A 20,516-nucleotide genomic window follows, 5' to 3' on the forward strand; every position below is an offset into this window, starting at 1 on the left:
AATTATACCTGCTTTCATGGAAGGCAATTCCCATATGAGTGTAGAGAATGGTTTGTGTGCACGTGGCTTTAACCTCACTCTACTGCGTGGATCACTTTGCTATAATTCAAGGGACTTGGTCATGTGTCACATTGTCCACTATGTTATACAGTTTGTTTGCTTATTTTAATCACTGACACCTCTAATGGTTCAGGCTGCTAGGTCAGTTGTTTAAAGTGTGACATTCATGAGACCAGAGTTGCTGAATGTAACTGTAGGGGCCAGGGGCCTGCCCTCCTCAAGACAGCGCACTTGAACTCCAGAGCTCAGCTGCCACCACAGAATTTGTTACAAGGGGATGGTGTTCAGAGAGTATTTCCAGAAAAACAATTTAAAGCCCATGCCCTAATGAAATGAGGTAGTGCTACTATTCTTGTGTGTAAAAACAGTACATTTTTCTATGAAGATTTAGCATCACTTAAGAACTTAGAAGTAGGGTGCTCCAGTGCTCTCTCTCTCTCTCTCTCTCTCTCTCTCTCCACCCCCCCACCTTTCTCTCTCTGTCCCTCCTTCCTCCCTCTCATACATAAGCACTAGATGTAAGGAGAGTCCCTTCAACAGAAAATGATTTGTCTCCCCTTAGCTAATTCCTAAAGTGGCCCAATTGGATGGTTAGTTATTTATCATTTAGTCTGAATTCTCAAAGGGGGCCTAAGGAAAAAAAATTTTTTTTTTTTTGCTGAGATAATTATTTTACTTTCTACTTTCATATTAAGAAAGCCAAATGTCACTGAAATTTTCATTGCATTGAGGAATTTTTCTGATTACTCATGAAGCCATTGGCAGTTTGGCCTGTTCTGTAGACTTGTGGCCACCCACGAAGCGCTTGGGAAATACCCTGTCAATACCGTGGATCCCGACCTCTGAATGTGGAATCTTTGCATGGAAGCATGGGGAGGTTCCCTCTTGGCCCTTGGTTGGCTTTGGAGATGGAGTTGGAAGACGGGAATCTGAGTGCCCTGGATTTCTTCCTGTGGGGTATGGGGCAGATGGACTTCTTGGAACTGAGGCTGCTTCAGAAGGGACTGTCACTCTAGAGTGTGTTCTTGGGGTGTCATGAACCCTTTGTGTTCCTTATCTTCTGTCTTGGGATCATTACCCCCATTTTACAGGAGGGTTAGTGGTTAGGAAGTAGCAGAGCCTGAGTCTGAGTCCTGGTAGGTTGTTTTCAAGCCTTAGGCTCCTCCCACACCACACCCCTGTAGCCCCTGCTGTCTAAACCCTCACCCACCAGGACTCTGGCAGGGGTGTGTATGGGAACAGGCACCTGCTGCCAGTCCTCCATGGGGTGGAAAGGGTCGAGGGAAAGGTGTTCGGTTTCCTGCAGCCCCTCCATCCATTGCTGATGTTTGGGTGGACAGGTGAGAGACCACGGCACGTTCTTCTCTTCACTGGACTAGGCACTACTTTCTTTCATGCATCCTTCAGGCATCATGGAAGTAATTCCAGATAGTCACAGAACCTCCTGCCTGGCCGGACAGCTGTTCCTATTTGTGGTATTTGGAGGCTTCCTATCCATGGAGCCTCTGCATTGTTGGCAAGGATGGCCAAGGACCCCAGATGCAGGGCAGGATGGTTGTCAGTGTTCTCTTTGCCTCTCAGCTCAGGCCTGGGAATTTTCTACTCTCTGACCCCACGAATGTCTGGGGCTTATCCGTGTCTACCCTTCCCCATCTCCCAGCTTCCCACCACCTCCTTATGCTTTGTATCTTGGCAGAATTTTTCCCATTCTTAAAAAAAAAAAAAAAAAAAAACAAAACTCATGAGCTGCGGGAGGGATCTGGGTGGGGTCAACAGAGCCTGTGAGCTGCTGGGGGAATGCAGAGGGAATGTGCAGCAGGTGTTAGTTCTGGGCTGGAGTTCCAGGACACCTCTATCCTCAGATTCCCAGGACAGCAGAGAATGGTGGGTCATTGAGCTGGAAGAAAAGTTGTCTGTTAGGGAGCAGTCTCCTCCCAGAAAAGTCACTTTTTCTTTCTAAAGCACACAACATTTAAGGCTAGGAAAAACAAAATCAAACAAAACCTTTGATGGCTGACTTCTACAGCCAACTTTATGTTTACTACATTTCCAAGAACAGAATTGCATCCAATTCAAAAAATGATTTTTTTTTCCCCTGCCGTACTGGGGATTGAACCCAGAGGTGCTTTGCCACTCAGCCACATCCCCAGACCATTTTATTCTTTATTTTGAGATAAAGTCTCACTAAATTGCCCGGATTGGCCTCGAATTTGGGATCCTCCTGAGTTATGGGGATTAGGATTGAGCACTACCACGCCTGGTCTATGCTCATTATTTTATTGTTGGCACAGACTTGGTCTGGAGATTGGGTAGGACAGAAGCTGGGTTCTTAGAACATAATGCTTAAGGGCTATATTTTCTATCTTTTTTTTTCATCTTGGAAAAAAATTATTAGGATTCAAATAGAGGTTATGGCCTTAAGAAAAACAGGTTGCTTCTTGTTAAAATCTGCTTTAGTCCTGTTAATTGGGTAATGGGTCTTCCTCAGGATCTGTTCCACCCACATTAGCTTGTGGTACTTGAGTTAAAATTCAGAGGTAGCTAGGAGAGGGCAAGTGGGTGTGGGTGGCCTGCAGGGAACTACTAATCGTCAGTAGGGCTGGGACAGGCTCCCTGTGGTTCCTCCAGCTCCATTAGAGCTGGGTGGGGTAGCACACCACTTGCTCTGGAAGGAGAGATAGGAGACTTGGCATCTGGCCTGTGTGACTTCAGGCAAGTCCCCATGTCCCCATTGCATGGTGGGGGAAGGAGGTTCAAGTGAGAGCCCTGGTAGAGGACTTGTCAAGCCAGCACTATCACTGGACTGTAAGGAGCACCAGGCAGAGGGTCTGGCGAACACAGTTTTTTATTTGGAATGTTGATCTTTGAAGGCTTTGGATTTGAAATTCATGCAGATACGTTTGAAGAAGACTGGTGTGTTGAAGAACATAATAACTCAGTGAGCTAAGATAATAATTAAGAAGATGGCATGCTTAACATCAACCTTTAAAAATTAAGTGAAAATCAGAGAAGGCTTTGAAAGTAGAGCCAGCCGTACAGTTTCTTTAGGGAGTGCATGCCAGCGATGATGTCTCTTTCAAGCAAATGTTCCAGTTGCTTGTGGGTGTGTATTGCTGTTTCTGCAGGTATTTGCATGCCTGTGGTAGACTAATAGAGAAAGGGTGGCTAGGATGTTGGGTATTGTGGTTAACTAGTGCTGATCCCTAGGTAATCCTTCACCTAACCACTAACATATTGCTTGATTTTTTTTTTTTTTGGCCAGGGCCTTGTACATGCTAAAAATATGCTCTCCCATTGGGCTATATTCTCTAGCCTCTAATTCTTTACTATTATGGGGGAAAACTTTTCCTCATGTGGATGATATTAAGATATTGCTTGTGTTTGCCGAGTGTGACTGACATGGTAGGTGCTGCATACAACAGTTACACAATGCTTTACGTACTGTTTTTTTTAAAAACCTAAAACTGATAAACTCTGCCAGCATTCGGATTACTTCCAGTCTGTCACACAGATGTTCTGATTTATTGCTTCTCCGAAGTAAAGAAGTCATGGAACCAGCAATAAATGCTTCCTGAACCAAATAGCCAGGATCTTTTCCAAACACCCGGATCAGAATCATTATAGGAAAGCTAAAGATCCCAACTAGTGGGCAGGCCTTCCGTCCTTATGAAGCAGTTTTCTGGGCTTAAAAATAACAGTGAACCATTGGATCAAATGATGTAGCTGAGAGTGACCTATCGTTACAGAGGACAGTTTTCCTGGGAGCATCCAGAGGGGAATGTGGTGCTTTTCAGTGTGACAGCAATGCACATCGAAGGAAAAATAACCATCAAAACTAAACTCGAGGGGAGGGAGGGGAGAGGAGGGGGCAAGGGGGTAGGAATGAAGGTGGAATGAGTTAGACATCATTACCCTAAGTACATGTAGAAGACACGAATGGTGTGGAAATACTTGATGCACAATCAGTGTCTTGATAAATTGTGCTCCATATGTGTAATAGGAAAGGAATTGCATTCTGCCATCATGTATTACAAATCAGAAATAATTTTAAAAAATTATATTTATATAAAAAAAATTAAACTCGCCAATAAGTTTTCTTCTTTCCTTCCTGTTTTAAAGGGGGTGATGGGGTGCTGAAAGAAAGTAGGGAGGATTCAAAGGAACTAAATTCCTGGTTTGAAAATGCTGCAGAAGGCAAACTTGTTGGGGTGTGTCGTTTCCAGGGACCCAGCTGCTCTTAATGTTTCCCCCCCACACCTAAGAAAATACCAAGGATGAGGGAATACGCCTAAAAATCATGCTTTGCCGTGTCAGCCTTTCAGGACAATGTAATGTATTATGCATTTGGCTAAGAGAGAAACGGAGCAGGCAAAGCCATCTCAAGCTGGTCATTTGGATGAAAAAAAAATTTTTTTGCTGCGATGTCTCAGCCTTTGCCCAGCTTTTCCCCATCTCTCTCCACATTTGTGATGCTTGTGAAGGGTTTCTGCCTAATGTGTGGGCTTCCTTAGATTATCTTTTAACTGAGATCAGTTCTCAATGCATTATAAAATAAGGTGCTAGAGATGGTTCCCCCTGGCTGGAAGGTTTTCCCTACATCTGCCCGACAGGGATATTGTTAGAGGATAATGAGATAAGGCTATAAAAATGCCTTCTAAACCATACTGGGGGAAAATACTGCTTGTTTTTCTGCTAACTGAAGCTTTTCCACATATCTTGAAAAGGGAGGACCAAAGCTGTGGCTGCGATTGCGACAGAGCTCAGGGCGGGGGTGGCTTTTGCAATCCATCCAGCCCTTTAACAGGAGAGCTCATCTCCATTAAGCGTTTCTCTGGCCCTTGGTCAGCCCAGAGCTCTCACATGCTGTTCCTTTTCCTCTGCGGCGCTGGGGATGGATCCCAGGCCCTCGCCTGCTGAGCAGGTGCTCTACCTGTGAGCCGCACCAAGCCCCTCACATGCTGTTTGAATGAGGGGCCTGGGCAGGGAGGCGGCAGCAAACTTTGATATTCTGAACATTCCAGAATCTGGAATCCAGCCTGCCAGGCTGAACAGGGGTCAGGCTGGTTTGTGCATCAGGTGTCTCTTACCTTGGTGGTTCTCCTGGAACTTCCCAGACAAGGATGAAGGCCAGGACCCTGAGCTGTGCTATGATAGGCCAGGCGCCACTTTCCCATCACAGCCCCCATTGCATCATTTTCTGGCCTCTGGCTGGATATTTAGGAGTCATTCTGTTGCATCATTGCAGAAAACAAGTGGTAAGACAAAACCCAGAGCTCCCTCTCACTGCCTGCAGGAGGGAAAGCCAAAATGCTGCGCATAATGCTTCCTGCAACAAATAGCCAGGATCTTTCCAAACATCCGGGTCAGAATCATTATAGGAAAGCTAAGGATCCCAACTAGTGGCCAGTTTTTGCTGTATTTTTTATTTTTTATTTTTTTTTTAGTTTCCGTGCTGGGGATTGAACCCAGGACCTTGCACGTTAGGCAAGTGCTCTACCACAGAGCTACATCCCCAGCCCCTGTTCTATTTTTTTTAAATGCTAACATCCATTTTTGTATATTTTACACAAAATGGGTTTTTGTTTTTGTTTTTGTTTTTGTTTTCTTGGTACTGGGGGTTAAACCCAGGGCACTTTACCGCTGAGCCACATCCCCAGCCCATCTTATTTATTTATTTTTAGTTTTGAGACAGTATCTTGCTGAGTTGCTGAATCTGGCCTTGAACTTGTGATCCTCCTGTCTCCACCTTCTGAGTCACTGGGAGCACTGGTGTGTGCCACTGTGCTCAGCTACAAAAACTTGCTAAATCTCAGTTCTCAAAAGGCAAAGCTCACAGGCTGTGTGTCTGAAGAGTAATCCTGTACATTAAAAACAAACAACTCAGTTAAGTCCATTTTAAAACTGTAAAAGACTCAGAGATGCTGACTTTAGTTTCTAATTGAGATTTATTATTGGATTTTCAAGATAAGACTCTAGCATTTTGCTTTCACAGACTTGGAAATTTTATTTTTATTTCTGTGTTTACTTTTTGATGCTGAGGATGGAACCGAGTGCTTCACACATGCTCAGCTTTTGCTCTACCACTGGACTACATGCCCAGCCAGACCTGGAGATTTAAAAGCACCCTAATACACAGTTGTTTAACTTTATGGAGCTGGGTGCAGTGGTACACACCTAGAATCCCAGCGGCATTAGAGGCTGAGTCAGAAGGATTACAAGTTCAAAGCTAGCCTCAGCAATTTAGCAAGGCCCCAAGCAACTTAGTGAAAAATAAAAAAATAGAATGAGCTAGTTGAGTTGTAGCTGATGGCTTTTGGGGAGATGCAAAGTATGGGCAATTATTTATGTTGATTGTAAGGTTATTTCCCTGATTTTTCTGAACAACAGTTGAGAGGAGAGAATAACTACATAACAGATGTAGACATGAGATAAAACCATAATGGAGCTTTACAAAAAAACACATTTCACATTCATAGCCCTGGAAAATGTTGGATTAAGGATGCATAATTAGCATAAGCCATTTTGAATTGGCAGAAAGCTCAATCGGGTTGAGAGAAGACTTGTAATTAGGGGACTGTTGGTTTCTCAGTTTCACTAAACAAATATTTTCGTGCATGGCCTACGTCTGACCCAGAGCTGGGCTCCATGGAGATTCAGTAGGAACCCCTTTCTTGCCCTCTGGAAGTTCAAAAGTGGGACAAGCAGATAAAACGAGACAAGTAGAAATAAGTACAAAATGTAGGAATGAGGATTGCAATAAGAGAACCACAGAGTGTTCAAGGTATTCGGAAGTGGGAAAAATTATTTCTAGCCAGAAAGAACCTGAGAACTTGTTTGGAAGTGGCGACATTTTGGCAGAGCTTTGAAAGAAGGTTCTAGTTGAGTATACGCAGGTGGGAGTGGAGTCAAGGCCAGCATAAGTCATGAAACAACTTGAGCAAGGAGCCAGAGGCCGGAAATGAAGGGACATTCACAGGGAATAGCAAACCAAGGTGTTGGTGGAGTTGGTTCTTCCAGGACTGAGAGCTAAGAGTCTGTTCCAGGACTCTCTCCTGAGCTTGTACGAGGCCATCTTCTCCCTGTGTCCCTTCATGTCACCTTCCCTTTATACCTGACTGTGTCCAAATTTCCCCTTTTCTATCCAGCCATCCATTCGCCCATCAGTATTGGGGATGGCTCTACCATGGATTCCATCCCCAGCCCTTTTTCAAACTTTTTAAAAGTTGAGGCAGAGCCTTGCTAAGTTGCCCAGGCTGGACTTGAACTTGCAATTCTTCTTCCAGCCATAATTTCTTTTTTGGAAATGTGCTAGTTGTCCATTTGTATGTTTTCTTTGGAGAAATATCTGTTCATGTCCTTGGATGATTCAATTTATTCTTTGGCAGGGAGGATACTAGAATTGGATCCAATGACCTACATCCCCAGTCCTTTTTATTTTTTATTTTTCATTTTGAGACAGGTTTTCACTAGATTTCCCAAGCTAGCCTCAAACTTGTGATCCTCCTATCACTATAGATTTGTTTGTATTTTCTAGAGTTTATGTAAATGGTGTCATCTCTGTTTTTGGAGGTCTGGCTTCTTTAAGCATAATTAGGAAATTCATCCTTGTTGGACCCTATCAATAGTTGATTACCTTTTATTGTTGAGTACTGTTTGCTGTCAATACACCTAACGAAAGGCCAGATGCTGCTCAGTCATATATCACCCCATGCCCAGTTTGACTTCCCCACACAATTCCTTGGCTCTGATGAGATCCCTGATCAAACCTTCCCGGACTCCACTTTACCTGAACAATAAAGTCCAAACTCCTAACCATGTCATTACAAATTTTGTCCACTAATAAAGAAGGTGACTTCATTTGGAAAAAGGACCTTTTCAAAGTCAAGGTAATCAAGTTAAATTGGAGTCTTAGGATGAGTCCTAATGTAATATGACTGGTATCCTTAGAAAAAGGGGAAATTTGTCTGGGCCCGGTAGTCAGCCAGATCCCAGGTCCTCAGGAGTCTGAGGCAGGAGGATCAGGTGAATTAGTTCCCAGACTGTTGACTGGAGGTTATGGAAGGATCACTTTTATCCACGAGATAATCAGGACCTCATTATTCATCACCTCATAGTAGGGAATTAACTATAATCCATCATGGGGGGAAAATGAGTCCATTATTATAGAAGGGAGATCTTGTTGAGGAGAAATTCTTCTATATCACTTCCATTACCCTTCCCATTAATAGCAAATACAGTTTTGTTTTTATTTTTTTGTGTGAGTTTTTCTTTTCTTTTTTTAAATTGATTTTATTTTTTTTAAATACATGACAGCGGAATGCATTACAATTCTTATTACACATACTTACCACAATTTTTCATATCTCTGACTGTACATAAAGTAGGTTGACGCCCAATTCATGTCTTCATACATGCACTTTGGTTAATGATGTCCATCACATTCCACCATCCTTGCTAATCCCCTGCCTCCTCCCTTTCCCTCCCACCCCTCTTTCCTATCTAGAATTCATCTATTCCAATTCATCTATTCCTCCCGTTTCCCCTCCCTACCCCACTATGAGTCAGCCTCCTTATATCAGAGAAAACATTCAGCATTTGGTTTTTGGGGATTGGCTAACTTCACTTAGCATTATCTTTTCCAACGCCATCCATTTACCTACAAATGCCGTGATTTTATTCTCCAGTTTTGTTTTTTTTTAATCATTCCAAGCAGCCCCCCCTCCCTCCCCCTACTTGTCACAACCTCAGGCCTGGGGGTGGGCAGCAGTCTTCCAAAGAAAAATGCTGCCCCTTTAAGCAGAGTACATCTGAGTGACAATGGTTCCACCTCACTGTGTCACAGGTGACTTCAAAAAACCCTTTGCAGTACTGAGTTAGTATGATCTTTGAAAGAAAAGCCTTAGTTATAATATTTTCATCTTTTCCCCAATGTGGTCATAAATTAGAAAAAAAAATCAGTATTCCTATGTTTTCAGTTTCCAGATTATTATTATGTTTCTAACTGAGAATGAATTGTCCCAAAGGAAGAGCCATGTCCCCTCCCCAGCCCTTTTTTATTTTTTCAGACAGGGTCTCACTAAGTTACTTAGGGCCTCGCTAAGTGGCTGAGGCTAGCTTTAACCTCCTGCCTCAGCCTCCGGAGCCGCTGGGATTTCCGACTTGTGCCACCATGCCCAGTAGAACATATTTTTATATCTGCAAAAAGATTCCCATGTCTGGATATTCTGTTTCCAAGCACAGGAGCTTGTCCATGTCCAGAGTCTTCACTCCAAGGTCTGAAATAGATTACAGGAGGGATGGCTTGGCCAATTCTCTTGTAGCATCTAAAAGCAATTCTGAGAACTTTGGATGAGTAGCAGGTTGAGGAATGGCTGGAAGAGGTGGAGCTGAGAGAGAAGGCACCGAGTGACTGAGACCTTTGAAGAGAGAGGGATTGCTGTTGCAAACTAGAGAGAGGCCAAGCTAAGGAAAAAAGATTTTTAAATTATTGTGACTTTTGTAGAAGTTGGGTAATTAAAAAAGAAAGAGGGTAATTAAAATAGAGTTCTTCCGTGGCTCTGGGTAGAAAGGCCTGGATCACAAAACCACGGGAAGTGGTGTCCGGGGTGAGCATTATGCTAACGGTCAGGCCAGCAGATGTTCTCATGCTCCATACTGTGGGAACGCAGAGAATGAGTTCACTGGGGAGTGATCGGGAGACAAGTGTTCTGTGATGCTGACTCCAGGAATGAGCACACACGGGGGAAGTTGGGGAAATGGAGTATAGAGTTTATCTGGGAGAAATAGCTCTCTCATAAAGAATTCTTTACAAACATGTGGGCCTCCACAACCTCTTGAATCATTCGGCTGTCACAGTTGGCCAAGGCCCCGTGCTCCCTCCCCCCACCCCACTGTGGGGGTAGTGATTTGGGGATGTGTCTCCCAAGGTGAAGAAGTCAAAACTGAAAGTGTGGATTCGTTGGAACCCAGGCATAGGCTATATGTCAAGGGACGGGACGGGACGGCAGCCAGCTCTTGCAGATGATGTCATCTTTAGCAATGCAAGTTTGCACAGAGGAAGGTTCTGATCTTTGAGCAAATTTAGGAATAGCAGTGTCACTATCTACAGCAGCAGAGTTTTGGGACTTAGCCTTGCCGCTGAGCTGCTTGTGCTGTGGTTTTCTTTAATCCCCCTTCTTTATGACGGTGGAATTGTGGATTAGGGGGATAAATAGATGGTGGGAGAAAACTTCTCATTACACCATGTCATCAGAGCAAAATGCTGAGAGGTATTTCGGATTTTAGGTTTGGAAACCCAACTTGCCACTCTAAGTGCATAAGGAAATTCATTCAAGAGGAAATGAAAATATAAGCAGTTTACAGTTGTGGTTTCTCCAGTAAATGTATGTTTGTGCTGGGAAACAGGCTCCTATATTTTTATTTCTGAACACATTGTTCTGGTCTAGGATCTGCATTTGAAAACTATATAAAGCTCTATTGTAATCTAATTTTAACCAGGGAATATCAGTTTCGCTTGTAGATTCATTAGATACATTTTGTATTTCAAAAATATATTTGCCCAAGCCAGGCATGTATTGTAATGTATTGTACATGCTTGTAATTCCAGCGGCTTGGGAGGTATAGGCAGGAGGATTGAGAGTTCAAAGCCAGGTTCAGCAACTTAGCAAGGCACTTAGCAACTCAGTGAGACCCTTTCTCTAATAAGATATAAAAAATGTCAGTGGTTAAACACCCCCATATGATTTGCCCAAGCATTCTAGCTTTTAAAATTTGTGAATTTCCTAAATAGCCAAGTAAAATGTTTCACATTTCTTTGCTTCACACTATTAATTTCTCCATGCAGAGATCTAATTAACAATGTATAATGTAACAGAAAAAGATGAGAATTCTGATTTTATGTTTGTTCTTTAAACTGTAGGAAGGTCCATTGGTGTCTTCGTTTTCTCTTGAGTGGGAACACTTTTCCAGACTTGGAATTGCAGAAACTGTCTTTGTAGATGCATATTTTTTTTTTCAAATGGCCAATTTTTTATTGGCAGTAGGACAAAGTGGATTCAAATGGGAGGTGTGTCATCTGCTGGGACAGAATCACTTTTCACTTTGATATAGTTCTTTTTATTTTTAATTTTTTAGTTGTTGATAGTCCTTTATATTTTATTTACTATTTTTAAAATTTTTTGTTTTAAATTTTTTAGTTGTTGATAGCCTTTTTTTTTTTTTTAAATATATGTGGTGCTGAGAATCGATCCCAGTGCCTCACACATGCTAGGCAAGTGCACTACCGCTGAGTCTCAGCCCCAGTTCTCACTTCAATATAGTTCTGAAATCACTTCTTTTTAGGTTATAGATGGACACATACCTTTATTTTATTTATTTTATGTGGTGCTAAGATCCAAATCCAGGGCCTCACACATACTAGGCAAGTGCTACCACTGAGCCACAACCACAACCCTTGAAATCACTTCTGACTTCAGATTTATAGCCTCTACTGCCTGACTGTATTTTTGCTTTTGGCAAAGTGTCAAAAAAAATATGAGGGTTGGGGATGTGGCTCAAGGGGTATCGCACTCACCTGGCATGCGCAGGGCGCTAGGCTACATCCCCAACACCACATAAAAATAAAAAATAAAAATCTTCTATCCACCTAAAAACTAAAAAAAAAAAATATTTAAAAAAATATGAAAAGTGTCCATAAATATCAAAAGCTCATTTGTTTATTCACTAACAGAACAAAACCCGAAACCTCCCAACATCTCAAACCAACAGCAACAAAAACATTTGTCACAAGTGGTTTCTAGAAAATAAACCCACTGTCATCCATTTCTACCACTGAGACGGAAATTTTGAAAAGTGAATTATTATGTAAAAAAGGAAGGAAATTCTGACACATGCTCTAAGGGATGAGCCCTGAGAACATTATACTAAGTGAAACAAGCCAGTCACAAAGATAAATGATTCTAGGATTCCTTTTATAGGAGATAGCAAGGGTCATCAAATTCATAGAGAAAGCAGGAGAGCGGTTGCCAAGAACTGGAATAGGGAGGAATGGAGATTTAGTACTTAGTGAATACAGAATTTCAATTTGGGAAAATTTAAAACGTTCTGGAAGTGGGTAGTAATGGTTGCAGAGCAGTGTGATGTGCTGAATGTCACGGAACTATATATTTAAAAATGATGAAGTTGGGCTAGGCGTGTTGCTCAGTGGTAGAGCCTTGCCTAGCATGTACAAGGTCCTGTGTTCAATCCCCCAAACCACAAAATAAATAAAAGGTTAAGAAACCAATTTTTTTTTCCTTGTGGTAAAAGGGATTGAATCCAGGGTTGTGCTTTACCACTGAGTTACATCTCCAGCCCTTTGTATTTTTTAATTTTGAGATAGGATCTCCCTAGTTGCTGTTGATCTCACTAAATTGCCCAGTCTGGCCTCCGACTTGCAATTCTCCAGCCTCAGTCTCCTGAATGACTGGAATTACTGGCATGTGCCATTGTACCTGGCAAGATGCTAAATTTTATGCCACATGTATCTTACCTCAATTTTTAAAAAATAAATTACTGTGGATGGAGGATAACCCAGTCTATTCTGGGTGAGCAGTTCTGAATCTTGTTGACTTGTACCCTTTTTTTTTTTTTTTTTAAAGAGAGAGTGAGAGAGAGGGGGGCACAGAGAGAGAGAGAGAGAATTTTAACATTCATTTATTTTTTCTTAATTCTCGGCGGACACAACATCATTGCTCGCATGCGGTGCTGCTGGGGATCGAACCCGGGCCGCACGCATGCCAGGCGAGCGCGCCACCGCCTGAGCCACATCCCCAGCCCCTGACTTGTACCCTTTGCATGCTGATTTCCCTCTCTCTGGGGAGCTGATTATTTGCTAGGCCTAGCAGGGATACTTTTCCCAGTCTTGCGGGGAAGTACTTCTTTCTGGCTTCCTTCAGCATCCTCTCAGTTCCGTTCCAGTCCATACTGTGTGGAACCACACGTGCAGAATAAAACCAGCAGAGTTGGCTCCAGGTTGTTTGGGGCTGGCCAGTGATTGGAAAGAGAAGAGTTACTAGAAAGTTTGTTCTTGGAAGAAATCCCAGTCTAGCCTATATCCCCAAAGGGTCACGGGTTGGATAAAGCTTTAGTAAAAGGCTGTGTGAAAATAAAATACAGGTAAATGCCAAATGCAGGGCAAACCCTTTATCTTGTGCAAAGTTGTCTAAATATTGCCTTGCTGGGGATGTGTGGCTATTTTCAGGGAAGCATTCTGCTTCAGGGAAGTAGTTCTGGAATCGATGTTATGCAAATGTTCTAGTGGGAGGAAGAAGAGGATGGGTTGGTGTGGGTTGGTGAATAGATGTGTGCATATGGCTGATTTACACACCATCTCATGAATATCTAGGTTAGTTCTGACCTGTAGAATTTACTATGATGATGGAAATGTTCATGCTTTGAAGTACTTGAAATATGGCTATTGTGACCAAAGAACTAAATTTTTAATTTTAATTTAATTTTTTTTTTTTTTTTTTGTACTGGGGATTGAACTGAGAGGAACTTTTACCACTGAGCTACACCCCTAGCCCTTTTTACTTTTTTGAGACAGGATCTCGCTAAGTTGCTGAGGCTAGCCCTGAACTTGCGATCATCCTGCCTCGGCCTCCTGAGTTGCTGGGATTACAGGTGTGCACCACGGTGTCTGGCTAATTTTGTTTTTAATTAGTGTACGTTTAAATAGCCACAGGTTGCTAATGGCCACCTTATTGGACAGCACAGCTCTGAGTTACTTTTCGCTGTGTGATTCCTGTGCAGTTCTTCATGAACCCAGGATTCTGGAGTTTGATTTGGTTCTGGGGAGACTTAAGAATTCTTATCTGCTTTGAGTTAGACCAGAGGATAACTAGATTTATTTGTTTGTTTATTTGTAGTACTGGAGATTGAATCCAGGAACTCTTGACCACTGAGCTATGCCCCTAGTCCATTTTATTCATTTATTTTTTTCGAGACAAGGTCTCACTAAGCTGCTGAGGCTGGCCTTGAACTGGTGATCCTCCTGCTTCAGCCTCCTGAGTTGCTGGGATTAACAGGTGTGCACCACCACACCTGGGTCCCTGACAGTTTATAAAAATTTCTAGGGCAGGATGTTTCCCTGTAGTGCCCTGGGTGATGGAGAGGGGGTCCTCATCCTCTGGGGAACCTTCAGACCTGATTTCTGCTGGGAAAATCCCCATGGAGCTGTGAGGCTGGACACCCCTACATTGTGGCCCACTCCTCCCCCCAAGCCCGAAGGCCATGGAGCAGGGCCCAGAGCCACCTCAGGGATCCGTGTCGTCGTTAGGCACCGTGAAATCCCTCGGTGAGCTTTCCCATGGCTGGATGGAGGTGGCCTACTGATCATTTCCAGCTGTCGATCATTTCCAGCCAGGACGGCCTCCTCCCCACCCGGGGCTTGAGAAGCTGTCAGGAACGTGCCAGGGGGACCCTGGAAACCGACCGCAGGCTGGGCGTGGCGCCCAGGTGGGCGTGGCGATCGTGCAGGGTGGGAGGAGGGCGGGGACTCCAGGGAACGTTCCTGAGCCTTGAACTGGCTGCAAAATCACTGCCTTTGAAGAAAGTGATGAGGTGGGTTGGGGGAGCAGGGATTTCCTGTCCTGCAGCGCGTGCAGTCAGGGGGCGGGTCCCCAGGGCAGGGTGTGGTGTGGTGGGGAGGGGGCCCCCGCGCCCCTCTTCCATAGTTTCGTTCCCTGCCTGGCTCCACCTTAGCCAAAAAGGTTTCTTATGGACTGTCACCTCCAGATGCACAAGCCCTGCGAGCCAACACGTGTTCACATTCCGTCTTTAATGCTCAGAGGAAAAATGGTTTTCTGAGATTACACATTTTTCCAGCATTATGCTTGGCTTCAGTATGCAAGACTGTGAAATGGAATTGTCTTTTCTTTTTTTAAAATTTTATTTTTTTCAAGAATTCTCTGTATAGGGGCTGGACGTGGTGACGCTGTTCGCCTGTAATCCCAGTGACCTGGGAGGCTGAGGCAGGAGATTTGAAAGTTCCAGGCCAGCCCCAGCAATTTAGCAGACCCTCTCTCAAAATTAATAAATAAATAAATAAGGAAAGAAAGAAAGAACAGGCTTGGGATGTGGCTCAGTGTTAGATTCTTCCCTGAGTTCAATTTCCAGTATCAACAACAACAAAAACCTTTGTGTAGTTGGGAGGGGACCAGGGCCTGGGCTGGTGTGCACCTCCACCAGTTAGATGCTCAGGCATGAGTCTGCTGAGTGAGGAGGTTGACTGTCTTCTCACCAGGTTTTTGGGGCCTTTGGGAACATCTCCAGATGGGACGGCTGCCACACACTTAAGGCAATTGCCAGAGGGAACAGGTGCTTCTGCCTGTTGAGGGCATGCAGGGTACACAGGGAGGGACAGGGGCTTGAATGCCAGCCCTGCCACTTTTGGAATGAACTCAGATAAGTCATATAACCCCTGTGAGCCCCTGATTTTTCACCAGTGAAAAAGAGACAAATATAAGTAATAGAGCTACGATGGGGTGGGGGTGGAAGGGAAAGGAGAGAATGAAAAGCCTGAAAGTGGGGGGCCTTTGCTCCCCTTCTAACCTAACCCCACCTCCCATGAGCACCCCTTGCATTTCCCTTTTACTTATTGAGATTCCTTTCCAGTTTTTCTTCCCAAAAGCCTCCCTTGGGAACTTCTCAAAATCCACATGCTGAGGCCCTACCCAGACTCTATCAGAACCTCCGAGGGGGACAGCCAGGCTTGGGTATTTTTTCACTCTTCTCTGGGTGATTTTGAGGGCCTTGGTTGAGACCCACGGTCTTTAAAGACCTATGGAAATGGTACAGCAAAAGGTTCAAGGCTTGGCAGGTTCCACCCTGCTGGTGTGCCCTGGGGTTTCTGCAGGGACGCCTCCCTGTCCAGTGGAGTAGGTCCTTACACAGAGGGTTTAATTGTCGTGGTTTTGCTGGGGCTTTGCTCAGTGGTAGCTGGCTTGCCTAGCATGCTCAAAGCCCTGGGTTCCATCCCCAGCACCACACCCCAAAGAAGGACCTTTAATTGAGTCAGACCCAGTGACATATGCCTATAATCCTAGCTACTGGGAAGACTGAGGCAGGAGGATCACAAGTTTGAGTCCAGCCTGGGCAACAAAGCAAGAGCCTGTCTTAAAATAAAAAATAAAAAGAGCTAGGAATATAGGTCAGTGGTAAAACGTCCCTGGGTTCAATCCCCTGTACCCCCAAAGAAAGGACCTTCAGTTGTCATGGTTATGACCCTCAGGGGAGATGTCAAAGGTCCATTGCATTTAGCAATCTGTAGTTTTGTTAGGAACATGATTTTGAAGTCCCCAGCTCCAAGGCTGGTGCTCAAGCTGGACTCGCTTGGCTGGCTGAGCCCTGCAGGTCCCAGCAGCCCCCACAGCTGGTCATCCTAAGGCCTCCACAAGCAGCACGCAGCAGCCCTGAGGAAGTGATGCAAAACCTGTTTCTTTCTGGGAACTGACCCAAAGACAGGGCCAGCTGCTGGTGAGAAACGCAGAGAAAGTGAAGGTTTTCAAGAGAGAATGGTTCCAAGCCAGAAAGTCCAAGTTGGGGTAAATCAAAGGAGGGCCGTCCTGTGTGGCCATGGCTTCTGTCTGCTGTGAGCAGAGGCATCTGTGAGCTTCATCCCTAGTGTGCACCATGGGCTGCTGGGCTGTGGCTATCTGTTCTAGGTCCAGGCCCAGCCCTGGGTCTGGAGGACTTGACAACTCACTGGAAATGTCTCTGGGACGTCCCAGGGTGTCAGGAATGTACACTGGAGCTGGGGCAAGTTTACTGGCTTTCAGTTCCACCTCCTGATTGCTGCATTGCCCCAGGGCATCTTGGGAAAATATAAGGAGGCCAGCAGTCTGCTGCTTCCTTGACAGTGCAGAGGGGAAATATGTGGGTTTTATGTGGGACGGGGTGCCAGGGATTTTTTTTTAAATTTTCAATAGTTAGTTTATTAAATAATGAAAGCATAGTCATACTGAATTACAAATGAATATGAATATTTAATGTGTGTTCTCCATGTAGGTAGCCTGATACATTTCACACATATTATTCAATTTGCTTGGTACAGTAGTAACCCCATGTGGTAGCGTTTCTCATTTTAAAGAATAGGAAACTAAGGCTTACAGAAGTAGGTAGGCTTCTTAAAGTATTTAATCTAGAAAAAAGGCAGATACACACTTTGAATCCAGATCATCCAACTTCAGAGCTGCTGTTTCGAACCATTATGATTATGCACATCTGTTTTCTCTGCCAACAAAGGCCAGTCTCCTTTTCTCCACTTCAAAAGCTCACTCTTTTTTAAAAATTCTAATTTGTCACGTATGAGAGCAGAATGCATTACAATTCCTATTACACACATAGAGCACAATTTTTTATATCTCTGGTTGTACACCCAGAGATGTTTTTGTTTCTTTTTTGGGAGGGTAGGTACTGGGGATTGAACTCAGGGGCACTCGATCACTGAGCCACATCCCCTGCCCTATTTTGTATTTTATTTAGAGACAGGGTCTCACGGAGTTGCTTAGCACCCCGCTTTTGCTGAGGCTGGCTTTGAACTCGCAGTCCTCCTGCCTCAGCCTCCCAAGCTGCTGGGATTGCAGGTGTGCATCACTGCGCCAGGCTTGAGATGTTTTTCTTAAAACACAAAATAGAAAGCAACACTGAGTCTCACCTGAAGAGATCCCCATAAAGCTGTGAATTGTAAACAGAAGTTTTTTTGGTGGACAAAAGCTCAGTTTAGGGACCCAAAATTGTCCACATCGAATGGGAATTGCAGGCTGAGTTTTTCTGTTTGCCCTGAATTCAAGAGCTGGAGGGAGGAGGCCAGAACCTAGGGTGGGAAGACCCTGCCTTTCTGACCCCCCGGGAGTCAGCTGGACCCTGAATCCTCTTTACTTGGCTTTGTCTCTGGGAGGGCCAGAGGTGCTCTGAACTAAAAGAGCGGTGCTGCCCTTACTGTCTGCAGGTATCGGGTGAACTTCAGACCCAGGTACGTCATCAGGTACAAGACGGTGACCCAGTTGGAGTGGAGATGCTGCCCTGGCTTTAGAGGAGCGAACTGCCAAGAAGGTCCCAAAGACCCTGCGAAGACCCCCCACCCCACGCCTGCTCGGCCTCGAAATAGCATAAAGAAAGCCACAGGTAATGTCTTTTTGGTGCCTCACTCTGCGTGGCCACCTTCAACATCTCCAGTACTGCTTCAGAGGGCAAGATTTGTCATCTGCGAGATTTATCATCTATGAGATTGAGCAAATAGGTCTATGTGGCAGAAATTTTTTTATTTTGGTACTGGGGATGGAACCAGGGGTGCTTAACCACTGAGCCATGTCCCCAGTCCTTTGAGACAGGGCCTCACTAAATTGCTTAGACCTTGCTAACTTGTTGAGGCCGGCCTCAAACTTGCCATCCTCTTGCCTTAGCCTCCCAAGCTGCTGGGATTACAGGTGGCATGGCAGCAGTTTATTTGCAGGAGCAGAAAGCATTTGGAGGACACACCCTGTCATGATTAAATTGCTTTATTAGAGCCAACTCTTGGTGCAAGCCAGTGCCTTAGAACCCACCCCCCCCCTCACCGGGGGTGGCGGGGGCGTTAAATGCTGATGGGTTCAGACTGATGTAGCCTGGAGCAGTGGTGTGAAGAACATCACACGTAATGATGCTCTGTTTTTACTTTCAATTCTAAAACCCAGAAATCTGAGTTTAAAGGAGTTAAAATTGTCTTAAAAAAAAAAGTGAATGGTTCTCCTTGTGTTTGAGATGAGATGTTTGCAAAGCTTAGTCCCAAGTTAGAATTTTCACCCGTAGATCACGTCAGCTTTTGAAGTGTAACATTAAGGGAACAATTCTTACGGGTAAAAATTTTCCCTTGCATTTTGCTCCTACATCAGCTCATCTTTCCTCCTCTAAAGATGAATCACAATAAACACAGCTTAGCCTTCCTTGGGAAATGAAATGTTTAAGTTATGTTTGATTTTTATCTTCCCATGAGGTCTTTGAAACCGATAGTGCTTCCCAACATTATCCATAAAATAGATTTTAAATAATCTTTTTATTAAAGTCATGCATATCAATTAAAGAATGTTTATAAATCATAGGAACATGTTTTTTGTTTAAAATAGTTAACTGTCAGGTTGAATGTACTCAGGCTGTACAAAGTAATGCCTTCATAGTATGCATATAATGTATAATGATTAACACAGTCAAATTAATTAACATATCCATCACCATCGAGGGTATATCTTAGATCCCTAGAATTTGTTCATCTTACAACTGGAAGTTTATACCCTTTGACCAACATCTCCCCGTTTCCCCCACTCACAAGCTTCTGACAGCCACTGTTCCTTGCTTTTATGAGTTTGATTCTCTTTAGATTCCATGTGTGAGATCATTTGTTATTTGCCTTTCTGTGTCTGGCTTATTTCACTTAACAGAACATCCTCCAGATTCATCCATTGCCATAAATGACAGGATTTTCCTTTTTAAGACTGAATAGTATCATGTTGTGTGTACACACACAGACACACACACACACACACACACACACACCCTATAATTTCTTTGTCCATTCATTCATTGAGGGACACTGAGGTTATTAATGTACCTTGGCTGTCGTGAATAATATTGCAATGAACATGGAGATTCAGATATCTCTTCAAGATATTGATTTCATTTCTTTGGGTATATATCCAGAAGCAGGATTGCTGATTGTGTGATAATTGTGCTTTAATTTTTTAAGAAATATTCATACTTTTTAAAAAAATGTTTTGTTCGGCTTACACTTTCCACCAAGGTCTGATTAGGTTGGATTTATTTATGTATTTATTTTAGTTGTAGATGGACACAATAACTTTGTTTTATTTATTTTTCTGTGGTGCTGAGGATTGAACCTGGTGCCTCACACATGCCAGGCAAGTGCTCCACCACTGAGCCCCAGCCTCAGCCCCACTTTTTATTTATTTTTTTAATACTGAGACTTGAATCCTGGGGTGCTCTACCATTGAGCCACATCCCCAGCCACATTTTTCATTTTTATTTTTTTATTTATTTAAATATTTATTCTTTTGTTTTAGGTGGATACAATATCTTTATTATTTATCTTTATGTGGTGCTGAGGATCGAACCCAGTGCCTCGTGCATGCCAGGCCAGCGCGCTACCACTTGAGCCACATCCCCAGTCCCCACATTTTTATTTTTTATTTTGTGACAGGTTCTCACTAAGCTGCTTAGGGTCTTGTTAAATTGCTGAGGCTAGCCTCAGACGTGCCATCCTCCTGTGCTACCTCCATACTTTTTTCCATAGTGGCTGTACCAATTTATGTTCCCACCACCTTTCTTCATACCCTCACCAGCACTTATCTCTTATCTCTTTGATAGAAGCCACGGTTTCAGTCTGTTTTAGGTTGGTCTAAACAAACATCAGAGATTGGAAAATT

General features: G+C 43.8%; 1 protein-coding gene across 2 annotated transcripts in view; it reads left to right on the top strand.

Annotated features, from left to right (window-relative positions):
- The window catches only part of Emilin2 (elastin microfibril interfacer 2), a 51,707-nt gene that overhangs the window by 5,623 nt on the left and 25,568 nt on the right, over nucleotides 1–20,516 (top strand). For both annotated transcript variants that reach the window (XM_013363685.4, XM_005337119.5), the window contains exon 3: nucleotides 18,050–18,225. In XM_013363685.4, the coding sequence (XP_013219139.2) occupies nucleotides 18,050–18,225 (176 nt within the window). The remainder of the gene's footprint in view (nucleotides 1–18,049; nucleotides 18,226–20,516) is intronic.

This window comes from Ictidomys tridecemlineatus, chromosome 13 (assembly GCF_052094955.1).
Source record: "Ictidomys tridecemlineatus isolate mIctTri1 chromosome 13, mIctTri1.hap1, whole genome shotgun sequence".
Classification (NCBI taxonomy): Eukaryota; Metazoa; Chordata; class Mammalia; order Rodentia; family Sciuridae; genus Ictidomys; species Ictidomys tridecemlineatus.